The sequence below is a fragment of the Girardinichthys multiradiatus genome, chromosome 8, assembly GCF_021462225.1.
Source record: "Girardinichthys multiradiatus isolate DD_20200921_A chromosome 8, DD_fGirMul_XY1, whole genome shotgun sequence".
In the NCBI taxonomy this organism is placed as follows: domain Eukaryota; kingdom Metazoa; phylum Chordata; class Actinopteri; order Cyprinodontiformes; family Goodeidae; genus Girardinichthys; species Girardinichthys multiradiatus.
Genome location: NC_061801.1, coordinates 31,456,025 through 31,475,326, shown reverse-complemented (window position 1 = coordinate 31,475,326; position 19,302 = coordinate 31,456,025). Strand labels below are relative to the sequence as shown.

Below are 19,302 nucleotides of genomic sequence, written 5' to 3'. Positions count from 1 at the left end.
AATCTCATGATGCTTTCAGTATCTTTACTCATTTAAAAAAACTTATTTTAATGAAATCGCCTGTGTCACACTTAGTATCACTTTTCTGTTTATGCTCTCTTCTCTTTTGTTTACAGGTTTTCTGGTATTTTGGTCTGGATTTTAAAAGTTCCTTAGAAGAGTGTTAATTTTGGTGAACCTGTCTGTTTAATTTGGCCATATTTTTTGGATCATTATCCTGCCAAAAGACCTTGTGACCAACCATTTTTAATTTTTGGGTTTGAGGCAACCTAATTCTTTTTCAAATGTCCAGGTGTTTCAAATAGTTCAGGATGCCATGAATGCTAATAAGGTTGCCAGGGCCTTTAAAAGACAGATCTAATCATAGATCCTCCACAGTACCTAATGGTGGGCATGAGGTAATTATGTTTCTCCCAGGGTCCCTATGTACTCTTTTCGCATGTCCTGTTACAGCATACCTGAAATGCTGTGACAGGACACAGAGAAGATGGTTGTCTAATCTGTCAGGACAGATTTGCTCTATAAGAAGGAATCCTAATTGCATGATTGACTTATTAAATCAAGAGTAGATCCAGCATCAAATTGAGCAGGGTACATTGACAGACTAGTAACCTGTGTTTGTTTGACCTTTAACCATTGGGATTGTTTGTGTGGCGGTACATGGGTGGGTGTTCTGTCAAAGTGTGTTTGTGTTGAGTGGGAATATGTCAGTGACTTTGTCAAATGGAGGTGCACAGTTGTTACAGTGGCAAGAATGGTAGAAGGCCTGCAACACACTGCACCCAAGAGCAGCAAAGGACAGGTGGACTCGGCTCCAGAGGCCCACAGCGAGACCCCACTGCTTACTGAAAGCAGTGTCTCCCCCACCCCAACCCCAAAGCCTTAAGTGTCTGTAGTGTATTAAAATTGAGGTGCAGGACGGGACTAAACATAGAAGAGGCGTGGGCACTGCATGGGACTCCTCTAGTCAAGGTCCATTGTCCCACAAATCAAGACCTTACTGATGTGAAACTTAAAGACAAAGCTATTTAAGCAGTTCAAGTTTAAAGCTCGAGTAACTGTTTGAAGGCTAAGAGAAAAGAGGATCTGGATCAGGTTATATTTAAACCACAGAGAAACTGAGTAATCCTAAGTAATGGATTACTAATAAAATGTAACGGACACTGAACTTAAAAAGTACAGTAAAGATGTGAAAATTGCTTTTGATTTCGGTTAAAACATTATAATGGGTCGTTGCATGGTGTAGCGGTACAGCAGGCACCCCATATATAGAGGTTATAGTCCTCGACACACCCATCCTGGGTTCGATTTTTCGACCCTGTGACATTTGCTTCATGTCTTCCCCCCTTCTCTCTCTGCCCATTTCCTGTCTGGTAACTGTCAATAAAGGCCACTAGTGCCAAAAAAGATAAAAACAAAATTAAAAAATTGAACAAACTAAGCCAAAACGCTTGGAGGTTAACAAACAGAAGTCTTTTTATTACTATAAAATAGCAAATATAATTCAATGAGTCAATGTAAAAAATGAATTCTCCCCTGTTTGTCAAAGAACAAATTGTGTAGCTCTCACACATGCTGTGAAGTTTGTGTGTTGGAATTCTTATATTAACAGTCTATTAAATTACAGCTCACAAAGGCTTTGTTATACACTTCAAATGACTAATCAGCTCCTGGCTATCTTGTAACACAACCTGCAGAGTCAGAATGTGTGTGTGTGACAGAGAATATTTGGAGGGTAGAATGTGCATGTGTGATGCCCATTTAAGGTCACCACCAAAACCCGGCGAGCGCCTCTGAATAACTGGCATACCAAGCAACATGATAACCACAGGCTCAACATGGACTGTCAAGAAGGGAAACTGAGATAGACAAGAGGCCACACGCAGGGGGGGAATATGTTGAAGAGAACTTGTTAAAAGTGTAAACATAAATATGAGACCACGAGGAATGTAAAACATGTTGAAACTTTTATGAGACATGACCTCTGTGGTGTGGATCGAACTGAGAGTAAAGAAGGAAAGACAGTGGGAAACCGTGATTGTTGCAGAAAATATCAATAAAAACAAGGAGCTAAACTGATGGACAGCATGTAAAAAGAGTAGGGCTGGAAGTCATAATAAAAAGAAAAAAACAGACAGCTGGTCTTTGCCTTTCCCCTTACCTTGCAATCACTGCAGATAAGTACTCTGCCAGCAGGTTACAGACCCCATAAAAACACTGCAGAGCTTCTTGCAGCCAGATCCCACAGACTAAACAGCTTTCAGCAGGTTTCACTTTCAGTAGTGACTGGAGTCTTGCTGGAATTTAATAAAGAAAATAGATAATATGCCTCAAGCCTTTAGCCTACAGTGTACTGCAATCTTTTGTCTTAGGTATAGCCCCATTTTAAAGGACTTTGGGATATTATTGCAACAGTTCTTGTAATTTTTGCATCAATAGAGAGCCTGGACCCTCATCAAAATGACATAGGTCAACATCCTTAGGTTAGAAATATTAACAAGAGATTATTTGGCTCTCTCTTTCTGCCCCTTTTCTTTGAACCTCAATCAAACCTCTTGATTGATGTTTAAACCATTTAACCATAACTATTAAATTTGGATCCATCAGAACAAAAAAAAACTGTAGCCTTTTCATTTTAAATTATTGTATTTTGTGGTACAAGTGGATCTGTAATCTGTGGCATTGGCAAACTACAATCTGTCTTTTTTATATTGCTTCTGGAGTGATAGCTATTTCCTCCCCGACTCAGTTCAGGACTCGTTTTACTGTGGATACAGACACTCTTTTCGCAGCTCCAGACAGCATCTTCACAATATCTTTTCTTTATGGTCTGGTGTTGACACTCACTTTTGACACCAAAAAACCTTCATCTTTAGGACACAGAACTGACCTCATTTCGGAAATGAATGATAACACGCAAAGCTCTTTTTATTTGAATATAATTGAACCAATAAAGACAGCACCTTTAGGTATTGTTGAGGTTGTTGATTTTCTTTCTAATATCTTAGCTGATAAAAAGTTTTGTCACGATTTCACAAATAAGCTGAGATGCTGCATTAAAATACATTCACAGATATGCCTAAAATTAACTATTTTTCTGTCATTTTGTAAATTAACTAATGAGGTGCTTACAAAAAAATCATATCCACATCTGGGGTTTCCCAAATTGTTAAAAGCATAGTAATTGTATGGCAATTTCTGAATTTGAAAAAAGCAGTATTAACATAGCTATTTCTATTTTCTGGTATTTAGAAAATAGAAATAATTTTGGTAATCCTAATTTACCTAAAAAAGTTAAGCTCCAACAATGAGGAATAAACATAGAAAATCTCTTTGTCAACTGAGAAAATATAAACAGCTGTCTTTACAAAACCACAGGCATGGCGTGGTTGGTGTAGGGGTTCAACGTGCGACCATGTGCAAAGACTATAGTCTTTGGTTTGGCTGCCCTGGGTTCGAGTCCCAGACCTGGTGACCTTTGCAGAATATCTCCCCCTATCTTTGCCCTCTTTCCTGTCTACCTACTGTTGGAAAAAAATGAAAAATAAAGGCCTCAAGTGCTGCAAAAAAACAATGTACCGTAAATACTAAAAATAATAGATGTTTGCTAAGCTCAGTCATAATAATGTAGTTGCTGTCTGTAACAAAATTACCACTTTTTAGTTTAAAGACATTTTAAAATTCACCATTTTCATATTTTATATTATATAAAGACCATGTTTCCTCTCTTCCTCTTTGAAAGAAAGTCCCCTTCACCTCAGAAGGGAAAGGTTGGCCACTACTTTCATTATCGAGTAATTCCCTAAAGCCTCTATTTGCTTCTGTATCTCTGCTGCATTTTGGCTATTTTCTATTTCTGTCCACACTCACCTCCGCTATTTTTTCCTCCCTTCTCTGGTCTTCTGAATTTCTGTTGTCATTTTTTTCACTTATTTGGAAAGCCTCATCTGAAGTTATATATTTATATTTCATGTTTCCTCCTCTCTCTCTCTCTCTCTCTCTCTCTCTGTCTCTCTTTATCTCTCTCTTTCTCACTCACACACACATGTGCACACACAGTAACATGCTTCCTCCCATCCCTTCCTGCTAGTGGAGCAGGGTGATGCAGCCACAGCAGCAGCTGCTGCTCTGTCATATCCATAGCTACCACACACCAAAAAGGCAGGAGGAGAAGGAGGAGGAGATAAGGAGGTGGGAAGGGAGGAGGAAAAGAAGGAGAGGAGAAAGATAAGGAAGAGGAGGACACAACTCTGTCAAAAGGACACCAGGGGACAGAAGTGCAAGTAAAGGGCGAGGAGAAAGGGAAGACAGCAGAGGGAGGCGGGTTGCTGCAGACATGTCAGACGCACCTTTGCAAAGGAACGGCACTGCCAAAGCCCCGTGAGTAGATGTTCTTCTTTATCTCTACATCTCTGTCTGCTCCCCGCCATCACTCCTCTCCCTGTCCGCATCCCTCCATGTGACAGGGTGGGTTGTCATGGGAACGGGAGCTCCGTCATGGTGAGGCTGCAGCTCAGTCATGACTGGAGCGGGGACACGCGGTACACCCTGTACACTCCTCCCTCTCCTCACTGCATCCCTCTCTTTTTTCAGTCACCCTCACAGCTCCCCCCACAAATGTCTCACCTCGCTGCACACCAAACCTCTGAGGCCACACTCTGGATGCATTATTTGTTTTTGCATCACTTTCTCTCAATAGTGAGACCTGCTTATTCTTTTGCAACATCAGCATTTATGCACATCTGTACATACTGCTATATATACTGCAGGTGTTTGGTGCGGTATTTATGGGGAAGCAGCGGGCTGGTCCTGTCTTTCTGTGTCAGCACAGTCCGCCATGCTGCAGTCCACCTCTTCAACAGTGTGGGAGTTTTTATAATATAATATAATATAATATAATATAATATAATAAAATTTATAAAAAAAGCTAAATTGTATTATGGGTAATCAGTAACCTTCAAAAGTCGCCTCTATTTGTTGTTGCAATAATTAATCTACCCAAAATATGCTTTGCTTGTTGAAAGTGAATTTAATACCTAAACACTCTGGAGTGAAAAATAAGTTGCCTTGCTGGGGCAACTCTGGTTTAGTCGGTAGTTGTCTCGCTATCAGAAAGTTATGGGTTCAATTCCAGCTTCCTGACATTTTAATGTGCCTCTAGACAAGGCACTTAAGGCTATGTTGCCTACTGATCTGTGTGCTGGTATATGAATGTGTAAGTGTGACTGGGTGCATGTGGTACTACTATAAAAAGTTCTGATTTTTCAGTATAACTAGAAAAGAGTTAAATTATTTCAGAAAATATAGCAAATTAACGAAGAATGCAACACAAGAAATTGAAACCTTTAATAAAACAAAATGTTGGGTTGTACCCAGGTGCAGGTGCATGTTTGGTTGTTGAAAAATGAAAGCACAAGAAAAAGGATTTCAGTGTTTTTTACTATTAAATATCTTAAAAGTATGGCAGGATTTCCCTGTATTTGGCTTCATCCATCTTCCCATCAACCTGAACCGGCTTCCTTGTCCATGCTGAAGAAAGGCATTCCTGCAGCATGATGTCACGGCGGGTATGGCGGAGGACCCCAGAATGCAGACAAGCAGGAAGCAACGTGGCGTGGTGAGTTGAAAAAAGATTTAATAACCAAAAAGAAACTTGCAGGCAGACAGGTAGTTGCAGATGTAGGCATGGAAAACTTAGGCAAAACGGGCTTGACAGAACAGGCTTGGCATAAACAGATGAACTGTGATGTTTCCGCAAGGAATGAACAGAACAGATGTGTATGTATGGAGCAAGAACCTGGTGAAACGAGGAGACTGAATGCTAGGTGCAGGTGAACCGAATTAAGATGATTGAAAACAGACAGGAGAGAACAAAATGTGGCTAGAGCAGAAAAGAGACTCTTGAATACAAACTAATAGAAACATAACTAGAAAAACATGAAACTAAAGCATAACCAGATCCAAAAACCTAACTTGACAAAACATGAACTAGAAGATAAAAACTAAAGCATGACCAGGAAAATAATAAACAGAAGCATGATTCAAAAACCTGCAACCAAAAACCAAACAACCCCAAATCATAACACATGATGCTGCCAACATGATGCATCACCGTGTGGATGGTGTGTTCAGGGTGATGGTTTTCTGCCACACATTGTGTTTTGCATTTTTTAAAAAATTATACACAGGTGTACTCTATTTGCTAATCAGATATGGCAAATTACATTTAGTTTATGGGTATCAGAGTAAAGTGGGATAAATACCAATGCATGACAGTTTTTGTAAAAACAAAATCAAACATATGCATATTTTTGCTGCCTTTACAGTAACTATATGTTACTTTGTTTTGGTCTGTCACTTAAAATCTCATTAAAATAAATATAATTGTATGGTTGTAAATTGACAAAAAGGGGAAGCTTAATGTTTATTAAGACTTTTGATGCATAATGAAACAACAAATACAAGAAGAGCAAAAACTGACGTTAGTTCTATTCAAAAAACAGTAAATCCTTCAATGATAGAGATAAAACTTAGTAATTGTATTCTGTCAAAGTTTAATCAGTAATAGTCAAGTCAGGTTTATTTATATAGTGCTTTTCAGCAACAATCAGAATCAGAATCAACTTTATTGCCAAGTTCGTACATACAAACAAGGAATTTGCCTCCGGTACACTTTGCTCTTTTGTTCTGTTTTTGCATTACAGAATATACAAATTTACAATTTACAATTTACAATGTACAATATTCAATGTACAATGCAATATTCTGCATTACAGAATATACAAATTTACAATGTACAATATACACATATCTAATAAAAAAGACAACAAGGCACTCAAGGCGCTGTACACGAGGAAAAACATTACAATGATACAGAGAATCAAACAACAAAGATAGTAAAAAAAAATTTTAAATAAAGAGAATAGAATGATGGATAAGAAAGTGAAAGGAAAATTGGACTGAAAATCTAACTAATTATGTTTAGATAGCACATTCAAAAGCCACTCTAAACAAATAAGTTTTTAATTTTGATTTAAAGCAACTTAGGGTTCCAGCGCTTTTACAGTTTTCTGGCAGTTTATTCCAGATTAGTGGGGCATAAGAACTAAAAGCTGCTTCTCCATGTTTAGTTCTGGTTCTGGGTATGCAGAGTAGATTTGAGCCAGAAGACCTGAGAGGTCTGGGTGGTTCATATACCGACAACAAGTCTGTAATTTATTTTGGTGCTAAGCCATTCAGTGATTTATAGACTAACAGAAGTATTTAAAGTCTATTTTCTGAGCTACAGGGAGCCAGTGTAAGGACTTTAGAACCGGGGTGATGTGCTCCACTTTCTTAGTTCTAGTGAGGACACGGGCAGCAGCGTTCTGGATCAACTGCAGCTGTCTGATCGACTTTTTAGGCAGACCTGTGAAGACACCGTTGCAGTAATCAATTCTACTAAAGATGAACGCATGAATTAGTTTTTCAAGGTTCTGCTGAGACTTTAGTCCTTTAATCCTGGAGATGTTCTTTAGGTGATAGAAGGCCGACCTTGTAACTGTCTTTATGTCCCTCTGAAGGTTCAGGTCTGAGTCCATCACTACACCCAGGTTTCGAGCCTGACTGGTGGTTTCTAGCTGTATTAACTGAAGCTGTGTGCTAACTTTTAAACGCTCTTCCTTTGGTCCAAAGATTATTACTTCAGTTTTGTTTTGATTCAGCTGAAGAAAATTTTGGCCCATCCATCCATTGGACGATACAAGATCAAGTCACTATTTTTATGCTACAAGAGATATACACAGAGCAAAACCTAGGGGAAATCTCTGGAAATCAGTCAGCAGTTGACTTCATCAGCTGTTCATTCTTAAGATTAAAAAACGGACTCATCCAGTTGTCAATATGTTTCCCACTCATAGTGCCTGAGCTGCCCACAGCCAGCTTGCGAATTGGCTTGAAGTAATGAGAGCAGTACTGTAGTAATACAAAGACAGTGGGAGTTTAACATTCAAAGCTTAAAGCCTGTATTGTTCTGTATTCTGATGCCAGCGTTAAGATGTTTTTAATCACGGACAGCTGCCCGGAAGCCTGATTGAGCTTATCTTTCTTTAGATCTGGGGTTAATAGTTGAATTCACAGCAGAGATTACAGAATGAATAGGATGAAGATCCTAAACTGCTGAAAAAGTTTCTTACACAATTTGTGCAGTACTGTGCAAACATTTTAGGGAGGTGTGAAAAAATGCTGTAAACAAAGAATGCTTTCAGAAATATAAATGATGCTTGTTTATTTTTATCAGTTTACAAAATGCTACAAAATTTTTGTACAGCCAAAGTCATTACGAACTATCTTCAGTGTAAAGAAGAACAAGAATATGGTCCCCACAGAGCCCTGATCTCAACATCATGGAGTGTGTGTCTGGGATTACATGAAGGAACAGAAGGATGTGAGAAAGCCTACATCCACAGAAGATCTGTTGTTAGTTCTTCAAGATGTTTGAAACAACCTACCAGCCCAGTTCCTTAATAAACTGTGGGCAAGTGTAACTAGAAGAATTAATACTGTTTTGAAGGCAAGATTGCTTTTTTGTCCAGTCACTGCATTTTGTTGATTGATGAACGTAAGTGATTAACACTTCAAAGCATTCTTTGTTTACAGCATTTTTTCACACCTGTGTATATATATATATATTCCAAATGGTATCAAATTATCTCTTTCCTTAGTATTCTGCACAAAATACCCCATTACGACAATGTAAAAAAAAAGTGATTTTGAGATTATTGCAAATTTATTAAAATTAGAAGACTAAGAAATCACATTTATGTAAGTATTCAAAACTTTTGCCATGAAGCTCAAATTGAGCTGAGGTGTAGACTGTTTTCACTGATCATCCTTAAGATGTTTCTACAGCCTAAATGGAGTACACCTGTTATAAATTCAGTTGATTAGACAGGATTAGCAAAGACACACACCTGTCTATATAAGGTCCCATAGTTGTCAGAGCACAAACACCAAGTCAAAGGAACTGTCTGTAGACCTCTGAGACAGGATTGCCTTGCAGCACAAATCAGGAGAAGGATACAAAACAATTTTTGCTATTTTGAAGGTCCCAATGAGCACCATGGTCTCCATCATTCGTAAATGGAAGGAGTTTGGAACTACCAGGACTCTTCCTAGAGCTGGCTGGCTGTCTAAACTGAGTGATCAAGGGAGAAAGGCCTTAGTCAGGAAGGTGGCCAAGAACCCAATGGTCATTCTGTCAGAGTTCCAGCATTACTCTATGGAGAAAGGAGAACTTTCCAGAAGGACAACCATTTCTGCAGCAACCCACCAATCAGGCCTGTATGGTGGCCAGGCAACAGCCACTTAATAGAAGGCACATGGCAGCCTGCCTGGAGTTTGCCAAAAGGTACCTAAAGGAGTCTCAGTTGGCCATGAGAAACAAGATTCTCTCATGTCTTAACTTTATAGCCAAAAGTTTGGATTTAGACTTTATAACTCTGAGCTATACTTGATTTATTTCAGTTATGTAATTTCAGGTGTAAATTGTTGTAAAATCCATCAGGGCTTAACAGGTTAAATAGCTTTTAATATCTCTATTATATCTCTAAAAACAAAATTTTTTCAGGACCACTCTGGTACTGAAAATAGGGTAAGTTTGATCTTCTTCACATAGGGACGCATCTACCTGGAAAAATGTTACTGTCGGTTTAAATTGGCGGAAGTCATTCAATTAATACAAAGGTCTTTTTGAGTTTCAGTCTTAGAGTTAATCAAGCTAAAATCAAAGCTAAAAATCATCCAATTTCAGGCACAAGACCAGATCCCTTGGTGAATCTCTAACACAAATAAATGTGACCACTAACATATTGATGTTTAAGCTACTTGTAAAATGACAGGAACTTGCTTTGAAACTGGCTTTTAGAATCTGGTCTGCCGTAAGCTGAGCTCTCCAGGTCAGATCCGTTTCTCTAATTTCATGTTGTTCACAGACAACTACATTCCATCCCCTTTTCAAAAAAACATATTCAAGCTGAAACTGATATGTTTTCTTCCCACCTCTGGGTGATATATGCAAGAGGGGAGTCAGTATACTGACTCAAAGTCACCTGCTAAACTGCTACTCCAGGGGAGGAGTTGTATGGCCGAGCTGGAAAGTAGTTATGAAGTGGAGATGCAAATGAGAAATGCTTCGTAAAAACAAACACTGCTGGTTTCACTCACTAAAAGTCTACTTTATTTACATAAACGTACTCTGTGGCTGATTTGGGACAAACAAATGAGGCACCTTAAAGATTGGCTTGTCTTAGCAGCCATATTGTGGAAACGTTTTATGAAAATGCTTCCTGACTGCACATAAATTCACTATTAAGATATCAATTTACTGTAATTATCAGTTTATTTTGTGGTTGGGAAAAGTGTGTTTACCTTTCAACAGACACTTTTATTTTGTTCTCTGTCCTGTTAGGTTTTGTCCTTCTGCAGCATATTCAAAATCTAAAGGCATCTCACACCTGTCACCAAATATTTTGATCTCATGCTGCGAGGATTCGTTTTAAGGACTTGTGGTGATTTCATAGACGTTGTGACTTGGCTTCAAATATTTGTAAAGCTCTTTCAGTTTCAGGGACAAATCAGAGTAGCTGTTTTTTGCACACTCATAAGAACCACACCCATGAGGCAGGCAAGAAAAGTGCATCGAGGCATGAAAGTGACATGCATTACTTGTGCATCAATAGTTAGCCTTAATTCATTTAGCAGAAAGATGAGATAGTATTGTGGTGAAGTTGAGGGCAGAGGCCACAGAAGACCCATTCACTGGTGCTATTTATTACACAAGCAAGTATTGAAGGTGTTCTAAAGGGATAAATAATGGATATCAAATCTCCCAGGATTGCTCCTGCAGATAAGCAGAAGAAAAAGAACACATTAGCAGCATCTTACATTCCATTGTTTCCTTTCATTGGACAGTTACATATAAAGCAACACGATACAATTTGAAACACTAATCCATTAAAAGGAAAGGAATAAATCAATACCAAAATCCTAAAAGTAAATATGCAGGGTCATGAAAACATATGCATCTAAAAACACAAAGGGAGAGATGCTAGTTACAGCAGAAAGAAAATAATACATTCAAGGACAGTTTGAGCCAAAAGAAAGTGCTGAGGTGGTGACAAGTGTGATGGCAATGACATCTGCCTCTCATCTGCATGCAGCTCGTCTACTTTCAAGAATGTTTTCTGCATGTGTGGATATTTTTCATATATGTGCTCTCTGAAATCCAGTGACTTCTATAGAATCTCCAGTAAGGAGATGTTTGATTTAATTTAATTCAATTCAATTCAAAAATACTTTATTAATCCCAAAGGGAAATTAAATGTTGTTATAGCTCATATTATGTAGGTTTCTTCAAAGAGCCGTTGTAGATGCTGATGGCTGTGGGCAGGAAGGATCTCATGTAGCGCTCCGTCTTACAGCAGATCTGAAGAAGCCTCTGACTGAAGACACTCTGTTGTTGTAGGACAGTCTCATGAAGAGGATGCTCAGAGTTCTCCATAATGTTCTTCATTTTATGAAGAATCCGTCTTTCCACAATGATCTCCAGAGGTTCCAGAGGAGTCCCCAGAACAGAGCCAGCCTTTTTTATCAGCTTGTTGAGCTTTTTTAAGTCCCTGGTTCTGATGCTGCTTCCCCAGGAGATGATGGTAGAAGAGATCACACTTTCCACAACAGACTTATAGAAGATATGCAGCATCTTGCTGCAAACACCAAAGGACCTAAGCTTCCTCAAGAAGTACAGTCTGCTCTGTCCCTTCTTGTAGATGGCTTCACAGTTGCATCTCCACTCTAGTCTGTTGTCCAGGTGAACACCGAGGTATTTATACTCCTCCACCACCTCCACTTCTTCTCCCATGATAGAAATAGTGTTTGACTTATTCCTGTTTCTCTTAAAATCTACAATCATCTCCTTTGTTTTAGTCACGTTCAACATGAGATGATTGTTTCCACACCATGCCACAAAGCGGTCCACCACCATCCTGTACTCAGCTTCTTGTCCATCTCTGATCCACCCCACGACTGCAGAATCATCCGAGTATTTCTGCAGATGACCGGAGTCTGTCTTGTACTGGAAGTCTGAGGTGTACAGAGTGAAAAGGAATGGTGAGAGTACAGTCCCCTGTGGTGCTCCTGTGCTGTTGACTACCTGGTTAGACTCACAACCCTTCGGTCTCACAAACTGTGGTCTATTTGTCAGGTAGTCTTTAATCCAGGAGATTGTTGAGGCCTCCACCTGAGTCTTCTGGAGTTTCTGACAAAGCAAATCAGGTTGGATTGTATTAAATGCACTGGAGAAATCAAAGAACATGATCCTCACAGTGCTGCTGGCTTTGTCCAGATGACAGTGGGTTTGTTGAAGCAGGTGTATGATGGCATCTTCAACTCCAACTCCACAGCGATAAGCAAACTGAAGGGGGTCCTGATGGTTTACTGTTTGCTTACTCAGGTGGGCCGACAGGAGTCTCTCTAGGACCTTCATGATGTGAGATGTCAGGGCAACAGGTCTATAGTCATTGAGGACTGATGGGTGAGTTTTCTTCAGTACCGGAACAAGACAGGAGGTCTTCCACAACACCGGAACCTTCTTCTGGGCCAGGCTAAGGTTGAAGAGGTGCTGCAGAATCCCACAGAGCTGCTCTGCACTGGCCTTCAGGATTCTAGGGCTGACATGATCTGGACCTGCAGTCTTTTTCCTATTCAGTCTCTCCAGTTGTCTCTTCACCTGACTTCTTGAGACACACAGGTGGAAGGGGGAAGCAAAGGAAGCATCAGCATCTTCTGATATGGTTGATGGCAAACATGTAGAAGGGTCTAGGGCTGAGGTGGAAGATAAAAAATGTGAGGTGTTACTGGACAGCTGTGGGTCCTGTGGGTCAAAGGAGGGTGGGATGTCTGTTTGGCTGTGAGCAGGAGAGGAGGATGCTGAGCTTCTTCAGTTCATTGGCTCTGTCCAGACGTCCATCGGTCTGATCATCCTTCTGCTTGAAGCCTGTGATCTTCTTCATCCCTGTCCACACATCTCTGATATTGTTTTGCTGGAGCTTGCTCTCCAGCTTCTTCTTGTACACCTCCTTGCTGTCTCTTATCTTGACTTTAAGTTGCTTCTGTAAACTCCTCAATAATTTTCTGTCTCCCTCTCTGAAGGCTCTTTTTTTCTTGTTAAGCAGGTCCTTCAGGTCACTGGTGATCCAAGGTTTGTTATTGGGGAAGCATCTCACGGTTCTGGTGGGGATGATGTTATCCACACAGAAGTTTATATAGTCGGTTACACACTCAGTCATGGCATTGATGTCCTCTCCATGTGGCTGGCACAGTGCGTCCCAGTCTGTAGCCTCAAAGCAACCTTGCAGAGCTTCTTCAGCTTCCTGTGACCATTTTCTCACAGTCCTCTTTATTACAGGTTGCCTCTGAACAAGGGGCTTATATTTCGAGCAGAGAAAAACAAGATTGTGATCTGATTTGCCTAGCGGAGGTCTTGCTGTAGAGATGTATGAGTCCTTGACATTTGCATAAAACAAATCCAAAGTTTGGTTTTCTCTGGTAGAGCAGCTGACAAACTGTTGAAACGTTGGAAGTGTAGCAGAGAGTGAAGCATGGTTAAAATCACCAGAAATTGCCACAAAAGCATTGGGGTTTTGTGTCTGTAGCTTAGCAACAACTGAGCTGATGGCATCACATGCAGTGTCGGCAACAGCGGAAGGTGGAACGTAAACCGTTGCCAAAATAACACTGGTGAACTCTCTGGGTAAATAATATGGACGAAAACTTACTGCCAACAGTTCAATATCTGGACTGCAGAGATGACACTTCACAGTAACATGTCCTGGATGACACCATCTGTTGTTCACAAATACTGCCAGTCCACCTCCTTTACATTTGCCGCTCCTCTTTAAATCTCTGTCTGCTCGTATGGTTAAAAAGCCCGGCAGAGAGACGCTGGAGTCGGGGATATGATCCTGCAGCCATGTCTCAGTAAAACACATGATACTGCATGCCCGGTACTCTGGCTGGGTCCTTTGTAGGGCTTGGAGTTCATCCAACTTGTTTCCCAACGATCTCACATTGCCCATCATAATCGACGGAAGAGATGGTTTGAACTTCCTCCTTCTCTCTCTTCTCTTAGCTCCTGCTCCTTTTCAACTCATCAGGGATTTGGGGTTGTAGTTGAAGTATTATTTGAGCTTTTGAGATATTAATTAGCTGCTCCCGGTTGTAAGAAACAACCCCGTTGCCATGGCAATGCATCATAACAAATGTCCAAAAATAGAAAGTATCAAGAAAAATCCTCCAAGCTGCACAGCATCCGACACCGGAGTGGACAGTAGTCCAAAAAAAATCAACTGTATCCACCACAAGAGGAATAGTTCCCAAAAAAGAATAAATCAGAATCAAAAGTAACAGAGCTACTCCAACCTGCTGCCACCTTGAGCGGCGCAATTTAATTAACTGAGAAAGCAAACAGCCTTCGGAGTACCACTAAAAGTACTTGTACTTTTACCGTTTGAGAACCATAGGAGTAAATATTACATAAATCTGTATTTTTAAGAATCTCTATTCAGGGTAGAATAATGCAGTCCTGGTCTAAACAGTTTTTATATTGTTTAAAATATCATCAAATTCTGAAGTGGTCCAAATGCCATAAAAAACCATAGAAACGTCTCCCTTTTATGTTTCCCAAACAGAAATAAGATTTCATTGATCTCAAACTGTGTTTTTCTGCATCTTTGATTGGCATGTAATATTTTAATTTAGGTTTGATCAGTGTTTTAGGTTTTGAACTAGAGATAATAAAATGCAGTCCATACGGATTAGAAAAACTGTAAAAGCCACCAAAGCAGATGCCAATCTAAGTGTTAGTGGTTAATGATTTGCCAGTTGTGGTATTCTCCGTGCTAACAATCCATTTGAATCTTGTCCCTCACTCTGACACTGATCCCCTCCTCAATGGGCCCCCAAATAAACAGTTTAGAAATTAGAGGATGCTTATTTATGGCTGTTGTAACTGAGTGTTGTCAGCCAATACAACAAGCAGTCTTTATTAGTGAACACCATGCGCATTAGGGCATCTCAAGAACCTCTTCCTTTCTTACTTAAAAAGTCTCAAACATGCTAACAATAGGCTAAAAGCTAAAAGCATATATCATCATATCCAGGATCCATTATGCTTATTTTAACTGACAAAGTCAAAGCACTTGCATGGTACTTAGCAAGACAAATATCCCTTTGATGGGGATTTGAATATCAGGGTTTCAATATGTAGGAGATCTCAGAACACAAGACTGAATGAAAGAAAATCTTTCTTTACCCCTTTGTTAGCTTATTCTAAAAGCTTTATGTTAAGTTTGAAAACCACAAAATGAAAAATGTAAATAGAAGTGGATATTTAAAATGAAGGAAAGAATAAAAAAGATTTGATTTAAAAAGGCTTTTTTTGTTAAAGACATTCAGACATAGCTCAGCCTCCATCAGTAACAAAATGAGATCAAGGTCTGGCAGTCCATAGCCTGAAATATGTCTACTGGAGTTGTTTTATTTGTTCTCCTTCTTTTCTCTCTTTTCCTTCTCACACATGTGCTCTTTACCCCTTAACTGCTACTTTCTTAACCCTAACCGAACCTAACCTCCCCTTAACCTTTACAACAGGCCTTCAAATTTAATAACTGACATATGCGAGCTTTATTTTCATTCCCATAAAGAATATATGCTGGCACTGCAGTGTAGTGTGAACAGATTTAGGTCTGATTGACAGGAGGAGTTATTTTTACCAGACTGATAGAAACACATACAGTACAGTACAGTATACATCCACTGTGTGTTGCATCACAATGAATAAAACTCCAGCAGAGCATATGAGGAAAGAAGTTTGGTCTGTCCATGTGTTTATGCTATTTTTTTTATTTTTGTTGTTGTAGGAAAACTGAAACGTGGGAGCACTGAATTCATGAGAGACAATCACACACAAAACAACACACAAATACACACATTTTTTGACTCACTTTCTTTGTCCACATTTGCTCATTGCCTCTGCCTCCTACTCCTGCTTTGCATGTTGTTACACTTTTCTGTTTGTGTGTGTGAGTTAATGTGTGTGTTCTCCTGCCTCTAGTTCCACATCTGGAGGCCATTACCTCTGGGCTGGGATTGGCTGGGCGGCAGGGGGAAGAAGGGGTGTATTGGGCTAGCTGCGCAGTGAGGTCATCGCCTCGTTGTGGCGACTCTCAGGAACAATGATGTCGTTGTCTCCAGTGACGACCAGCCAGCGTAGCTAACCCCAGAATCAAGGGCTTAAAGAGGGAGGAAAGGTGGCCACATTTTAGTGATTGAAGATCAAGGGATTTGGCAGACATTATTGGGACTAAAACCTAAGAAAAAAAATGGAAAATAAATAATTAATAATGCATGTGTGAAGAATTTTTTCATTACAAGATCCTGATCAAACAAGGACTCTTGGAAAATCTGTGTTTTAACAAAAGCTATTGTACTAACTGGGTAAAGTTCATCCATCCAGAACAATTTCACTTCACGCACACAGTTCCAAAGGTTTAGTCATTTTAAAAAGGTTCCAGAGAAAATATCAGAGAGACCAGAGAGAGTGTTCTCTGGCTCTGCCTCCCACACCTGTTGCTGCACACCGTCGGTCAGCAAGAAGGCTACTACACTGTTTCATCAATTGCAAGAAAGTCAAAAATACAAAGTACATACATAAGTACATACAGTACATGTTTGATGTGGAAACCAATAGAGGTCCACTCATTAATATCAATAAGGAAACATTGTTTTTAAAAATAAAGCAGGCTATGAGCGGCATGTCTGTAAAGCTGCTGATTGCAGGCTACCAAGCTCCAGGAGCAGGTAGCCTGACTAATTAACCAGCTAATATCAGCTTGTTGTACTCCTAATGTTGCTCTATAAACAGCAGGACAGAAAAACAGTATAATTTTCTGCACTATACACTTTTAAAAAGTGCTACTAATTTAACAGGTTTTTATTCCTTATATTTGGTAAAGTCTATGTATACTACCAAATTTAAAAATATGGCACTTTCTTTAAGGCTTTCAACAGTGAACAGTAAAATCATACTGAAATTTGATTAATCATTTAATCCATCCATCCATCCACTTTATTTACACAGAATACTTTTCAAATAATCAAATAGAACTCTTTCTGCTTTCAGTCGTTAAAACGATAATAAAGAATCACACAAAAAATGAAGATTCAATTGAATAAATTAACAATGTTAGACAACTAGAACAAAATCTGCATGACAAATGTAAAACTGAGGAAACACATACATAAATTTGGACAGAACAGAAACTGATATAAACAAAAAAAAAAAACATTAGGTTTTAAACAAACGAAAAACACCTTAAAAGTTTGTCAATGAAACAAATAAAAAAGATAGAAATTATGATTACATTTAGTTTATCATGAAACTAAAAATCATTCTAACAGCAAAATAAAAAAACACATTGGATATTTTAAATATTAAGACTAAATTAAATGCAATAGAAAAACCAAGGATAAACCTACTGTGATTTTAATGAACAAAAAGTAAAATAAAATAAAATTACACAATCACTGAAGTTCAAGGAAAGGCAAGTTTATTTGTACAGCACATTTTAGCAACAACACAATTTAAAGTGCTTTACACAATGAAAACAAAAGGAAAAAAAAAACATAATAAAAGTAAGTAACAGTTGGACTGTGGACTGAAATTAATGATGTTTCAGTTAATAGCTTACACAGAACAATCAAAACAAACTGGTTTTTAACCTTGATTTAAAAGAACTCGGGGATTCAGCATTTCTACAGTTTTCTGGAGGTTTGCTCCAGATTAGTGGAGCATCAGAACTGAATACTGCTTCTCCATGTTTGGTTCTGATTCTGTGGATGCAGAGTAGACTTGACCTAGAAGACCTGAGTGGTCAGGAAGGTTAATGCAGCAACAACAAATCTTTAATGTATTTTGGTGCTAAGCCATTAATGATTTATAAACTAACACAAGTATTTTAAAGTCTGTTCTTTGAGATATGGGAAGCCAGTATAAGGACTTTAGACCTAGGGTGATGTGCTCTACATTCCTAGTTTCAGTGAAGACGCGGGTAGCATCGTTCTGCATCAGCTGCAGCTGTCTGATTGACTGTTAAGGCAGACCTGTGAAGACACTGTTGCAGTAATCAATTTGACTAATTAGTGATGGATGAGTTTTTCAAGCTCCTCCTGGGACCTTAGTCATTCAATCCTAGAAATGTTCTTCAGGTTGACTTAGTAATTGTCTTCATGTGGCTCTGAAGGTGGCACATTGTTTCCTTTTTAATTTTAAAAACACCAACTCTCTGTGACATGGGCCTGCAAAAAGTCTCTTCCAAAGGTGAGGGCCAGAATAAACAGATGAGTGTAATTCATATCTTTAAATGAATATTCCTGGAAATATTGTCTATATGTCTATTTAGTCATTTCTAAATGCTTTTCATTGTTCCATCTGCATCCATTTGTTTTACTCTTCTCCCTCTCTTGGAGGAAGTCAGGCGGCTGCTGTATTTTAATGTGTTTGTGCTCCAATGTGTGTGAGTGGTACATGCTTCTGAATTCCCAAAAGGATAAGCAAGGTCTACAGCTGCTGTTTCTCCTTATAAGGACGCCGGTCTGTGGAAGGAGACATGGAGGTAAAAATATGAGAAGAGGAACGGAAAGTTAGTGACTGATTGGAAGAAGAACTTCCAAGACAGGTGCATGAGACAGAATGCAGAGGATAAAAACAGGATTGTGAAATATAGAGACACCATGAAGTATGGCTATGGAAAGAGACATTTAAAAGTAAATTGAATATTAGTTAAGAAAAAAGAAGAGGAATGGGTTAAACTCAGGTGAACCAGTGGGTTAAAATAAAGAGCAAGACAAATTGGGAGAGGGGTCAATTTGTCCCATTTTTACTGTTTTCCCTCTACAGCTTTATGTGTTTGCGTTGTTTGTGTAATTCCGCCGGCTTTTAAAGAGGCATTGTTTCAGTATATGACTTCCAGAGAATCTAATATCCTTACCAGCCAAGTATCACAACCATCTTTACTTTTCTACATTATGTTTTACACAAGAGGATCTTGTGATGTCACTGGGATTGTGCCTGAATAAATGTCCAGTATGCTGTGGCTACAGTGGCTTAGTTACACCTGAAAAGACATCATTATGCAGCAAAACGCTTGTTTTAAATCATAACCAAACTTAATTTGCTTTCCATTAATTCTGGCCTTAGATGAACTTCAA

The 19,302-nt window shown here is 39.1% G+C and overlaps 2 protein-coding genes across 7 annotated transcripts in view; one reads left to right on the top strand and one right to left on the bottom strand.

Annotated features, from left to right (window-relative positions):
- The window catches only part of plppr1 (phospholipid phosphatase related 1), a 112,316-nt gene extending 107,872 nt beyond the window's left edge, over positions 1–4,444 (bottom strand). The window contains exon 1 of the mRNA XM_047372729.1: positions 4,350–4,444. The gene's annotated coding sequence lies outside the window, so the exon portion shown is untranslated. The remainder of the gene's footprint in view (positions 1–4,349) is intronic.
- The window catches only part of LOC124872566 (A-kinase anchor protein 2), a 108,887-nt gene continuing 93,675 nt past the window's right edge, over positions 4,091–19,302 (top strand). For 4 of the 6 annotated variants that reach the window (XM_047372722.1, XM_047372720.1, XM_047372721.1 and 1 more), the window contains exon 1: positions 4,091–4,380. In XM_047372722.1, the coding sequence (XP_047228678.1) occupies positions 4,337–4,380 (44 nt within the window). In that variant the 5' untranslated portion in view covers positions 4,091–4,336. The remainder of the gene's footprint in view (positions 4,381–19,302) is intronic. The other 2 variants (XM_047372726.1, XM_047372723.1) reach the window with 1 other exon arrangement.